Source organism: Zonotrichia albicollis, chromosome 27 (assembly GCF_047830755.1).
Source record: "Zonotrichia albicollis isolate bZonAlb1 chromosome 27, bZonAlb1.hap1, whole genome shotgun sequence".
NCBI classification, from domain to species: domain Eukaryota; kingdom Metazoa; phylum Chordata; class Aves; order Passeriformes; family Passerellidae; genus Zonotrichia; species Zonotrichia albicollis.
The window spans coordinates 279,341-291,569 of record NC_133845.1 but is presented as its reverse complement, the minus strand read 5'-3'; the positions used below and the strand labels follow the sequence as shown (position 1 = coordinate 291,569).

Here is a 12,229-nt window from a genome sequence, read left to right as displayed (position 1 = left end):
ATTTTGGCATGTGATGGCCAGCTGTACCGTTTAGCCTGGCAAGTGCTGCGTGATACTTAGTGGCTTTCTTCATCATCTCTGACAGGTCACAGGGCTGCCTTCCCAGCTAGTGATAGTGACCATTCTGAGGTCACCAATACACCCAGGAATGCCACTGAACACACAAGCACAAGTACATATTGGTCATACTACTTGTGGTTGTAAATGAAGCGTAAGTGATTGTTTTGTGGAAGGAGCCTTTTTGCTGTAGATGCTTCTGGTGACTGGTTGGTAAGAAATGGAAAAAATTGTCATTCCCAGGCTATTGGGCCAAAGCCAGCATTAATGTTGGAAACAGTACTTTATCTTACATTAGCAAAGCAAGATAACAGAGCTCAGTTTGAAAATAATGCAAGTTGTAATCATGGATTGACAGGTGATTGTCAAATATATGGCAAGTACTGATTTAGTAGCCAGAGATAAAATAATAATGACTTTAGGACTCGGAATAACAAAATGAAGAGAAGATCTGTAGCAGCCACAGGAACTTGGAGGCCAGTGCAAGTCAGGAAATCGCACAGGTTGAGCAGCTGATCCCTCAGCGTTTCTAAACCTGACTGTTCTTAGGTATATATTATTTCTCAGTGCCTTGTCTGGGTTTCAGGCCGCATGTGTCTCTGCTGGCAGCTTCTCCCTCTGTCAGGGCTGGGGACCCCTTCCCGTCCCTTCCCTGCCCGGCCCACGCGGCAGCGCTGCAGCGCCCAGCCATGTTTACATCCTGCCGTAGCCCACGTGCTCTGGAGCGGAGGCAGGCCTGGAGCGGATCCACTCCCACTGCTCCTGCTCCCCTGGCAGTGCTGCGGGACTGAAGTTGAGTTTCTCCCTTTCTGGGAATGGCCTTCAGGGGTGCTCTGTGATGCAAGGTGTCTCAGGCAGAAGCAGTGTCTTCTGGCATAATGTAATTTGTTTTATGCTACTTTATCATTGCTTTTGCTGGATTTCTTGTCATCTCTGCTGCAAGTTGTATTTCCTTTTTAGCAATTCTTTGTTAAAGGAGCAAATGCCAGTATCTTTTTTGGGTAAGGAGAATCCTCTAGAATCCTTTTGTGCTTCATTCACAGTGGAGTTCATTTCAACATTAATATCAATATCCTCAAACTTCCTTCTTCTCTCTCATTGCAGGATGAACAGTTTTTAGGTTTTGGTTCAGATGAAGAAGTCAAAGTACAAAGTCCCACAAGGTCCCCCACAGGTAAGTTCAAGTTGCAGGATTTGGTGTTGACTTTCTATTTTCTTTTGTGATGATTTTGCTGTGCCTATCCTGTTTGTTCCATCAAATCTCATCCAGCATAAAAGCCACACCAGTCTTTAGATTCAATGCCGTTAGTTTTGGATTCTCTATGTCCGATCTGTAAAGGAGCAGGGAAAGTTTGAGTAAAGGAGTTATACTGATGAAACCAGTACTTGAAACCTCATGTCAGTGTTCTGGAGAGGCAGCTATTTAAAGAGTAAGGGTCTGAACTGGTTTGGCTTTTTTAGTGTTCTTCAGTAGACTCCTTTCTGCCTGTGTTGTCAATAAATGCTCTCACCAGAGCGCTTTGCTCTTCCACCATAATCATCTGCTCAGCTTGGCTTCAACAGCAAACTGTGGTGGAGTGCCTTGCTAGTGCAAGGGAAGATCCAGAACTGAAATAGCTGGACTTGGTGAGATTGCAGTGAAATGCATTGATCAAGGTGGGTAATCAAGTGTTGTGCTTGATGGCTCCAAGTCACTGCTGAGTATTAACTATGTCTTAAAGCTAAAACCAGTTTTTAGTAAATTGTCTTGTATCAGCCTTGTGCAGGTTGTTCTTGCTCTCTTGACCTCTCCCCTAGCAGTGCAGATGGATGGCACTCGAAAGGAAGGTTTTTTTGTCTTTCAGCTGGCTGTGAGCTGCTTTAAAAAAATGTATAAAAATTCATGTGTTTAAAAGGTACCATGTGCCCTTGAGAATTACTGCTCCCTCCCAGCATGAAGTTGGTGCTGGGCTTGTGCAATATATAATTGTTGGGAAAAGGCTAGCTTGCATTTTTAAACAAGTTATCTGCATGGTATTTTATGTGGGAAAAGACATTTGTTGGGAAGGTATTCTCTACATGTAGTGCCAAAACTATTTTTATTTGTTGATTTTATTAAATGTTTTGGTGACGTATGGGCAGCATGAATGATACTGAGTAAACACTTGTTTGACCTGGGTAATGCTCATCCCACACCTGGAGAAATTTAATATGTTCCCTGCATTCTCTGTTTCCCTCTCAGTTAAATCTAGTCCACGGAAACCTCGCGGGAGGCCCCGGAGCAGTTCTGACCGAAGTTCAGCTGTACTGTCAGACTCTTCATCAGTGTGTTCCCCTTCAAGCAAGTCTGAAACCACATCCATGGAGAAAGTAAAGAAGAAGGAGTCAAAGAGTGGGGAAAAAAGACGAGGAAGACCTCCAGCACTTACAAGTGTGAAGTTCAAATTGTCACAGGAAAAGGACACATCGGACATTCAGAAGGGCAGCAAAGAAGAAAAAGAGAGTCTGAAAAAAATCAAAAGATCACCATCCACTACATTTCAGCAAGCAACTAAAATCAAGAAATTAAGAACTAGTAAGCTTTCCCCACTGAAATCTAAATTTAAGCCTGGGACAAAACTTCAGATTGGGAGGAAGAGCGTTCAGATCGTGCGCAGGAGGGGCAGGCCACCGTCCTCCGAACGTTTAAAGACTTCCTCAACTTTGGTCATGAACTCACAGCTGGAGAAGCCCCAGAGGATTCGCAAAGAAAAGGATGGCACACCGCCTCTCACAAAGGAAGAGAAGGCTGCTGTCAGACAGAGTCCACGCAGGATTAAGCCTGTCAGGATTATACCTTCCACCAAAAGGACGGATGCTACGATTGCTAAGCAACTCTTGCAGAGGGCTAAAAAGGGAGCACAAAAAAAGATTGAGAAAGAAGCAGCCAAACTGCAGGGCAGGATGGGGAGAACACAGCTCAAAAATATTCGACAGTTTATCATGCCGGTTGTGAGTGCAATCTCATCACGGATTATCAAAACACCCAAACGGTTTATTGAGGATGAAGACTACGATCCTCCTATTAAAATATCCAGACTAGAATCCACACCAAACAGCAGGTTCAGCACTACATCTTGTGGCTCCAGTGAAAAGTCCAGCGCTGCTTCTCAACATTCATCTCAGATGTCTTCAGATTCCTCACGGTCCAGCAGCCCCAGCGTGGATACATCTACAGACTCCCAGGCTTCTGAGGAGATGCAGATGCTTTCTGAGGAGCGAAGCAATACTCCAGAAGTTCACACTCCCCTGCCTGTTTCTCAGTCCCCTGAAAATGATAATGGTGATAGGAGAAATAGAAGGTTTTCGATAACAGAAAGAAGTTTTGGCCAGAGGACTGCAAAAAAGCTGTCAGCCTTACCAAGCATGCCACAGCAGCAGTCTTCCTCCTCTCCTCCTCCCCCCTTGCTCACTCCCCCCCCACCACTGCAGCCTGCTTCAAGCATCTCAGACCATACCCCTTGGCTTATGCCTCCAACCATACCGTTAGCCTCGCCCTTTCTTCCTGCTTCTGCTGCACCGATGCAAGAGAAACGAAAGTCAATTCTGCGAGAGCCAACATTTAGGTGGACGTCCCTAAAACATTCCAGGTCAGAGCCGCAGTACTTCTCATCAGCAAAATATGCCAAAGAGGGTCTTATTCGCAAACCGATATTTGATAACTTCAGACCCCCACCGCTAACACCGGAGGACGTTGGCTTTGCATCTGGCTTCTCAACGCCAGGTGCGACAGCTCCCACGCGTCTCTTTTCACTGCACTCTGGAGCCAGGTTTGATATGCACAAGAGAAGCCCTCTGCTGCGAGCACCACGATTCACACCAAGTGAGGCCCACTCCCGCATCTTCGAGTCTGTGACCTTGCCCTCGTCAGTCGGCCGTGCCACCACGGGCACCTCTGCCGCGGGCACGTCCTCTCGGCGGCGCAAGAGGAAAGCGTTCAGCCCCATCCGATCGGAACCCAGATCTCCTTCACACTCCATGAGGACGAGGAGCGGAAGGCTTAGTACCTCTGACCTGACAACTCTCACTCCACAGTCTTCTGTCTCTTCCTCTTTAACTAGTATTTCAGTTAGTTCTCTTGCCACTAGTGCCTTAAATTCAACTTTTACTTTTCCCTCCCATTCCCTGTCACAGTCTGGGGAATCAGCAGAAAGAAACCAGAGACCAAGGAAGCAGACGAATGCTCCAGCAGAGCCTTTCCCATCTGGTAGCCCTGCTCCTCTCTTCCCCTGGTTCACATCAAGTCCCCAGACAGAGAGAGGTAAAAACAAGGACAGGGCAGCAGAAGAGCTCTCCAAAGATAAAGATGCTGACAAAGCCCTGGAGAAGGACAAGAGCAGAGAGAAAGACAGAGAGAGAGAAAAGGAGAACAAACGGGAGTCAAAGAAAGAGAAAAGGAGAAAAGGGTCAGAAGTACAGAATAGCACCGCTTTGTTTCCTGTAGGTAAAATGCCCAAAGAAAAAGTCAGCGAAGACGCTGCAGCATCATCATCTGCCAAAAAAACTGCCGGGCGGAAGAAGTCTACAGCAGCAGATCCCACGGCAGAGGTTTCCACTGCTGCTCTGGTAGATACAACAGCTGTCAAAACCAAAACATCCAAGAAAGGTAGAGGGGGGCTGGACAAATCAGACCTGGATCTCAGCCCCACTGTGCCATCTTTGGAGAAGGAAAAAGCTCTCCGTCTTTCTGCTCCTTCATCAAGCACTGTTAAACATTCTGCTTCCTCCATCAGTTCTATGTTGGCTCAAGCAGACAAACTGCCAATGACTGACAAGAGGGTAGCTAGTCTTCTGAAAAAGGCAAAAGCCCAGCTGTACAAGATTGAGAAGAGCAAGTCCCTCAAACAAGCAGATCAGCCAAAAGCACAGGTACTCCTTTTTCCAAGTTGGGTTTTTTGCTAGAGTGCATCTTACTTTGAACTTGTCCTGAAAGTCACAAATAGCTTTTGTATACTGAGCGTGAAGAATTAATGTGCCAAGTTAAGCAGCTGTTAGTGCAACAGATGGCAAACGACCCAAAACCAAGAAGCCCTGGGCAGAAGCTGAGGGGAAGAGGGAGCTGCTGCATAGTCAGCTCAGAGGGGAGCTGCATGCATTTTGGAGACCAGTACAGCATAGCTGCTTACTGGGTTTCTCTGAACAACTATAAGTAAAGCCATCAACTAGAGTAGTATTCACTCTGAAAAGTGCAGTTCCAGCAAAATGCAGTGTCTGTCTTTGCCTTGAGGTTTCTTGGGGGCCCTTCTCCATAAAGTTGGCTTCTGAAGGAAGGTTATTCTTGATCTTTCTGGTTTTTAACTTTATACAGTGATCTCTCACTTGTAGGAGGGAGAAAGATCCATTGGAATTTTTCATCTGATTTGGGGAACTGCTTCCTACCACTTTGCTCTTTTCCCTCTTCCCCACCCCAAAACCACCCTTTTCTGCAGTCCTCTTTACCTGCCAGAAAGGGAGGTGAGATATGTTTTCAGGAAATACTTTTTATTTAAATTTTTACTTTTTGTAACAGCACTAGTGTTGAAAATCGCTAGTACGTATTTCAAATAGAGAAGCCTCCAGCTGTTTATTTCTGAAATGAAGATGCCCATGCATCTGTGTGACTGGCCTGGTGTAGCAGAAGCCCAGATTCTCACAGTTGCTTATTTGGGATAGTTATTTCAGTGGGAGACATTCCAGAATCTTACTAAAACATGGAAAATTGAAATGATCAATTTGTTTAGTATCTCAGTAAACCCCTTACCTGAAACATCAACAGCTGCAAAGCTCTCAAACAGCCTCATCTACTATTTGCTTCTGTTGGATCAATCAGCACCAAATGCTGCTCCAATTCCAGTGGACTCTGATTTTTTTAATGTCAGTTCCTTGATAATGTGGCTTCATGAGCAAGTTGGCTTTCCAGTAGTGGATGGAGACTTACCTTGGAATTCCAGTTGAGTCACAACTCTTGTTCTCTTGCATTTATTCTTTCTTGGATAACTGAGGCTTAGAAGGCCAAGTCATTTTTTGTCCTGATTATTACAATCTGCAAGCTAAAATATAATTTGCTTAGAAGTCTCTATGCATGTTTCTCAGTCTCATTTTGGTAACTTTCTTAGGAATACTGTCTGCTCTCATGTTCTGAAATCTAGGGGCAAGAGAGTGATTCATCAGAAACGTCAGTCCGAGGACCACGAATCAAACATGTTTGCAGGAGAGCAGCTGTCGCGCTGGGCCGCAAGCGCGCGGTGTTTCCTGATGACATGCCCACTCTGAGTGCCTTACCATGGGAAGAGCGGGAGAAGATACTGTCTTCCATGGGGAATGATGGTGAGTTAGGATTTCTGGTTTTCATCTGCAGGCCCATAAAAAGTCAGCTTCTGGTGATTGCTTTAAATAAGGACTTCAAGTGATTAACAAGGGAAAGTATGTTAAAGAGCTCTGGGCTCTCTATTACAGTGCCACTCAAACAGGGTTAATCCTTTAAGCTGTTGGGAATTGTGTTAAATATGTGTGTTTTGCACCAAACCTGTGTTCTGCCAAGGGGCGTGTGTGCATATACATGTGTATGCGCACAGTCTCATGTGGCTCTGCAGATGAACTTAGGCTTTATGGGCTAAATGAGACACTCCTGAATGATTCTTTGACATCAGAAAATTCACATTAGAAATGTTCTTTTGGTAGATAAGTCATCGATAGCTGGCTCAGAAGAGGCTGAACCTGTTGCTCCACCCATCAAGCCCATTAAGCCGGTCACCAGAAACAAGGCCCAGCAAGAGCCTCCGGTGAAGAAGGGCCGGCGCTCCAGGCGCTGCGGGCAGTGCTCAGGCTGCCAGGTTCCAGAGGACTGTGGGGTCTGCACTAACTGTCTAGACAAACCCAAGTTTGGTGGGCGCAATATAAAGAAGCAGTGCTGCAAGTAAGTGTGTCTGAGAAGCTGTTGAGCTAATCCGTGCTCTGGGTGGGATAAGTGTACCCACGATCTGGGCCAGGAACCACAGATTTGCACTGTGTCATGGGCTTGGACTGAGCTTGACCTGGTCTGAAGCTTGATCAAAGGAAGGGCCTGTAAACAGTTTGAGAGTCGAGACCACAATTCAAGGTGCAGTAGTTATGAGCTCTTTCTCTGGAGTTCACTTCTAGTTTATTCTCCTCAGTTTGATGAGAGTGGCAGAGTACTGGGGATTGTTTGGTGTAAGATCTGTGGGTTTTGTTAGGCAGTACAGGATTTTGCAAGGAAGGCAATATGCACATAAATATTTATCTCTTATTCTCCTAGACTGCATTAATGAAGAGCTTGTGTTTTCAAGCTGATGTTTATTTAGCTTATGTACACTTTGTATATCAAAGGGTTAGGATCTCTGGATCCTAACCATGGATCACAGGTGTGTCTGGATATTACTAAGAAACACCACTCCTCCATGATTTCTTCTGTCATTTTTTATACATATCACTTAGACTGAACCTTTTTCTTTTTTAATTGTGGTATTAAATTGATTTTACCAGACTAGATAAACTGTCTGAAAAGGCAGCAGCTAAAGTGGCACCAGTAGATTGTTGTGGTATAAGAGCTATTTATAAGCTTTGCTGTGAGAATTGCTGTGTGAGAACACTCTGCAGACTGGAAGGAATCTTGCTCTCAGCAGCTTTGCTCAGGCTTTGGGCTGGGTTTCAGAGCCATGGGCCCTGCTACAGGAATGGAGACAGAAACAAAGCCTGGCCCAGTCTGCAGAAGACATTTTATGCCAAGAATAGGACAAATAGGGAATAAAATTAAATAAAGTTAGCAAAAATCTTGGTCCCCTAATCCAGTCGCATGCTGAGAGTACTTGGTTTTGTCTGAACAAAAGTAGTGTATGTATTGATAATGTTCTTTTCAGTTTTTGATGTTGAGTATTTACAGACAATGTCTGTAAATGTCTGCCCTCTTGATGTCTGCATCTTTGTTCTGATTTCATGACATGTTCTTTCTTTTTAGAATGAGGAAATGTCAGAATCTACAGTGGATGCCTTCAAAAGCTTATCTCCAGAAGCAAGCTAAAGGTAGGCTAAAAGACTTGCCTTGAGTATAGTACAAGACAGAATTTTTTCTTTTCAGAGATTTTGCTCTCTGTGCTGTTTTAGCTACACTGAGCTTATAAAGGTTATTCTGCTGGGAGCCAACCTGCCTGCACCGTTGGTGGCAGGTGCAAGGGGCAGGAGAGATGTGAGTACTGGCAGACATTGCACATGCCAGTGTCTTTCAGCACTGGCCGGGTGCTGACTGGACTTGTTTGTTTCCTTCCTTTTCCTTCCTCACAAAATCTGCTCTCAGCTCTGAATCTGTATTACTGCAGGAGGGTGTTGCTTATTGCTGTTGCAAAATAGGGGCCCTAGGTGTGAGAGAACATAGACTGAAGTACAAACCAAGTTTATTTTTTGAGTACAATTTTTTCTTTGGTATGACAGAGTGACAAAGTACTGCATCAAAGTGTCTGTATCCTTGTTTCAAGAGAGCAGCAAATCATTTGAAGTCACACTATTTTGTTTGTGTTGCTTTATCTGTGCTTCTTTTTCTTAGCTGCAAAAAAGAAAGAGAAGAAATCCAAGACAAATGAGAAGAAAGAAAGCCATTCTGGAAAAAACCAGTTGGACTCTGGACAGAAACAAACTCCTCAGGCTGTTGTACCAAGAGAAGACAATTCTGGGAAGAAGAGCAGTGAGCCTGCCCGTAAGCCTGTTGAGGAAAAGCATGAGGATGGGAATTCCTCCGTTCCTGTGTCAGAGCCCAAACAGGTCCCTGTGTCTGGTACCAGAAAGACTGGCAAGCAGATGTCCCAGCCAGTCCAGCTCCCTCCTCCTCAGCCACCAAGCTCAGGACCTTTGAAAAAAGAAGCACCTAAACCTAGCACTTCTGAGCCCAAGAAAAAGCAGACTCCCCAGCCAGAAATAGGTAAATGGGACTATTTATCCTCAATACATTTGAGTCATGTTAAGTAACAATGCTGCTAAAAGCTGGTGCATTTTAAACCCAATGAATGCTTTATGGTGTGTTGAAATCTCAGCAGATTATTTTGGAAATTTTGCTTAGAACTGGCTTCCTTTTTCTTGAGTCACAGTGTATGTTAAGGCAGGGAGAAAGATGGCTATCCTGGTTGGGACTCTTGAGTTGTATAGTCATGGCAGTCTTGAGGTGTATTTTCAGAATTGTTAAGTCTGTCAACTTCCCATTCTGAATGTGAAACCAGGAGGATGTAATCTTTCATACAAAAGTATAGTCCGCTATTGTATGTAGTGCAGAGCAGTGTGAGCAGTCACCAGCCAGGCAGCTCTGGGATTTCTGTGACTTTGCACTCACAATGCTGCAGACTGTGTGCAGAGCAAACTCTTCTTCTAGTCTTGCCTCAAAGAAACTGCTCATAGCTGGGGAGGTGCAGCCACAGAAGAGGGTGGAAAAGTTCTAGTCTAAAACTCATCACACATTACCCAGCTGATTTTTTTCCCTTTTCTTCTCTACAGGTGGCTGTTAGTTACTTGAAATACTCATAATTTTTCCCCCCCTTCCTAGGCACAGAACAAAGCAAACAGAAAAAAATTGCTCCCCGTCCAACTTTCCCTGTGAAACAGAAACCAAAAGAAAAGGTGAATACTGTTTTTTGTACAGTCAGTAAAATCTCAAGCACCTGGAACTTCTGTCTGGAAAGTAGAACCATATTGCTTAAGCCTTTGCATTTTTTTTTATTTGGTTCTTAAACATGTTAGGCTTTCCCTTGTGGCAGTATGTGGATTGCAAAAACCATGGCCTATGCCTAAGATTCAGTTTAGATGTTACTTTGGTATCTAAGATTTGTGTGTTGGAGGGTGGAGGCTAGCTTTTCCCTAAAAAATGCAACTACTTTAGTCTCAGAAATAGCTCAATCATGGAAAAAAAAAGAATTGTCCTAAGTAAACCTGAAGGAGAAGTGAGTAGAGCCTGTTTATACCCAGACTTGCCCCACTGCATCCAAACACCAGCCCATGCTTTGATGAAAGAACAATGTGATGGTAAAGCACATGGAATTAGGAGTGTACTTGCATATGGAATGCTCTTAGGGAATCGTTTGTAGAATGGTCACTTCCCTGCAGCTTTGTAATACTTGCTAATTTTGTGCTGGTTTGGGGGTTTGTCTGTAAATTATTTATGGTATTGGATGCAACTGCTGATTAAGTTCTAACGTCCAGAGTTGGGATTAATGCAGGCTCCTTTGCTTGACCAGGAAAAGCCCCCTCCTCTAAGCAAGCCAGAGAGCAGCACACTGAACTTGCTCAGCACTCTGACTAACGGCAGCAGTTCCAAGCAAAAGCCACCTACAGATGGAGTCCACAGAATCCGAGTGGATTTCAAGGTAGAGGACAAAATGTTTTAAGTATTTGAATGTCCGCTGGCTTTCAGACACTGGAACTAGAGTCCCCTGAAAGTGCTGGCAATAACTGCTGAGTGTGTGTTTCGAAGGGAACCGCCAAAATAGGAGCCTCATGATAAGTCACTTGGTTGATTTTTAAAAGCTTGTTATGCCTTTTTTTTCTTATAATTAGAGTACTGGATGAAGAGACACTTAAAGCTTTAAAACCTTAACTGTCAATGTGTGAGGATGAGCAAGAATTTGAGGTTTATGAAGAATGATTCCATTAAGATGGAACTTTAAAACCTTACCACAACTTGAGCCAACAAGATTTGGGGAAAATGTTAGTAACTTGTAATTCACAACGTTTGGGGTATATCTGGGGTTTTAAAATGATAATTCATGTACATTTTTGAACAGTGTTGAAATAATAATAAAATATTTTCCTAATAATTTTTCAGTTCATCTCTAAGTGTTGATACTGGAGATCATAGTGGGATCTCATAAGTGTTTTATACAAATATGGAGCTTTAATAAAGTATAATTCTTCTGAAATTTCACTTCTAGTAATACTTGTGCAATTGTGAAAAGCCTCGTCCTGTTCCTTAGGTTTGCCTTCCCTAGAAGGAAGGCTCTAGCATGCCACCGAGTGCTCTCGGCATGAACAGCGCCGAGGTGTGACTCTCCCAGAATACACTGTAAAGTAGACTGAGGTAGACATTGAAATTATTCCAGTTTGAGGCACCTTAATCACAGGCCCTGAACTGAACAGTGGCGGGAGCATTTTGTAGTGATGTTGTGTTGCCTTGTTCTGCATGGTGATGTGTCCTTTTGTACTTTCAGGAGGACTGTGAAGTGGAGAATGTTTGGGAGATGGGTGGGTTAGGCATCGTCACCTCGGTACCTATTACTCCCAGGGTGGTGTGTTTTCTCTGTGCCAGCAGTGGACATGTGGAGGTAAAGCATTGTGTTCTGCTGTTGATGACTTAATTACAGCACTGTATTGTTACAAAAATAAATAAATAAAAATTATAATGACCTTAATCCAGAAGAATTCAAAATAATACCGGTAAATCTGTCCTTGCTAGAATTTGTCCCAAGATAATAAAGTGCAAGGTATTTAAAATCAGTTTGGGAACTCACATCTGATATAAAGCAAGAGTTTTGGTCTCTTTTAACCTGAAATAAAAAAGACTGCCCAATGGTGCTGACAGGTTTTAGACAGCCTTGGCTTTTCCAGGTGTGTCCATATCTGCCAAGAGGTGTAAGCTGTTACAGAAACATAACTGGAAAGGTTCTGATGCTGCCTAACGAGCTGGATTGAGATGTGTTAAATGCATTTCCAGGTTTAGCTAGGTGCCTTCTCGGCATCTTCAGACCAGCTAACCTGGGTGCTATTGCTCTAGGAGAGCCTGGGTTCTGATGAGTGGGCAGGGGAAGAGGGGGTTAAGTTCTGGATGTGGACATCAATGCACTTGAGGTCCATGAAGGCCCTGTGGGTCATGGAGCCATCCCCTTCTTAGTCAGGAGTCCCCAGGGGACAAACAATTCCCATGTCCCCTGTGAGCCTGCAGTGTCTGTGCTCTGAGGATGGTTGTTTTTCTGATATGACCACTCTTGTACAGGATACAGAGAAACTAGAAGAGCTTTGTAATGGTGAAGGGGGCTGAACGGAGGGAGAGAGACTCTCTTTGCTCTGCATGTCCCTGCTTCATGCACCAAATGTGTCTTCTGGTGTATCTGGCTTGTAGTACAGGGACGAAGTGAGGGAAGGAGATCCTGAAGAGCCTTTATCAATGCTCAAGGCACTTAGTTAA

General features: G+C 44.2%; 1 protein-coding gene across 2 annotated transcripts in view; it reads left to right on the top strand.

Annotated features, from left to right (window-relative positions):
* Positions 1 to 12,229, top strand: part of KMT2A (lysine methyltransferase 2A) — a 39,554-nt gene that overhangs the window by 5,667 nt on the left and 21,658 nt on the right. For both annotated transcript variants that reach the window (XM_074527848.1, XM_074527847.1), the window contains exons 2-10: positions 1,162 to 1,231; positions 2,279 to 4,944; positions 6,204 to 6,381; positions 6,736 to 6,970; positions 8,030 to 8,094; positions 8,612 to 8,983; positions 9,599 to 9,672; positions 10,287 to 10,415; positions 11,256 to 11,369. In XM_074527848.1, coding sequence (XP_074383949.1) covers positions 1,162 to 1,231; positions 2,279 to 4,944; positions 6,204 to 6,381; positions 6,736 to 6,970; positions 8,030 to 8,094; positions 8,612 to 8,983; positions 9,599 to 9,672; positions 10,287 to 10,415; positions 11,256 to 11,369 — 3,903 coding nt within the window. The remainder of the gene's footprint in view (positions 1 to 1,161; positions 1,232 to 2,278; positions 4,945 to 6,203; positions 6,382 to 6,735; positions 6,971 to 8,029; positions 8,095 to 8,611; positions 8,984 to 9,598; positions 9,673 to 10,286; positions 10,416 to 11,255; positions 11,370 to 12,229) is intronic.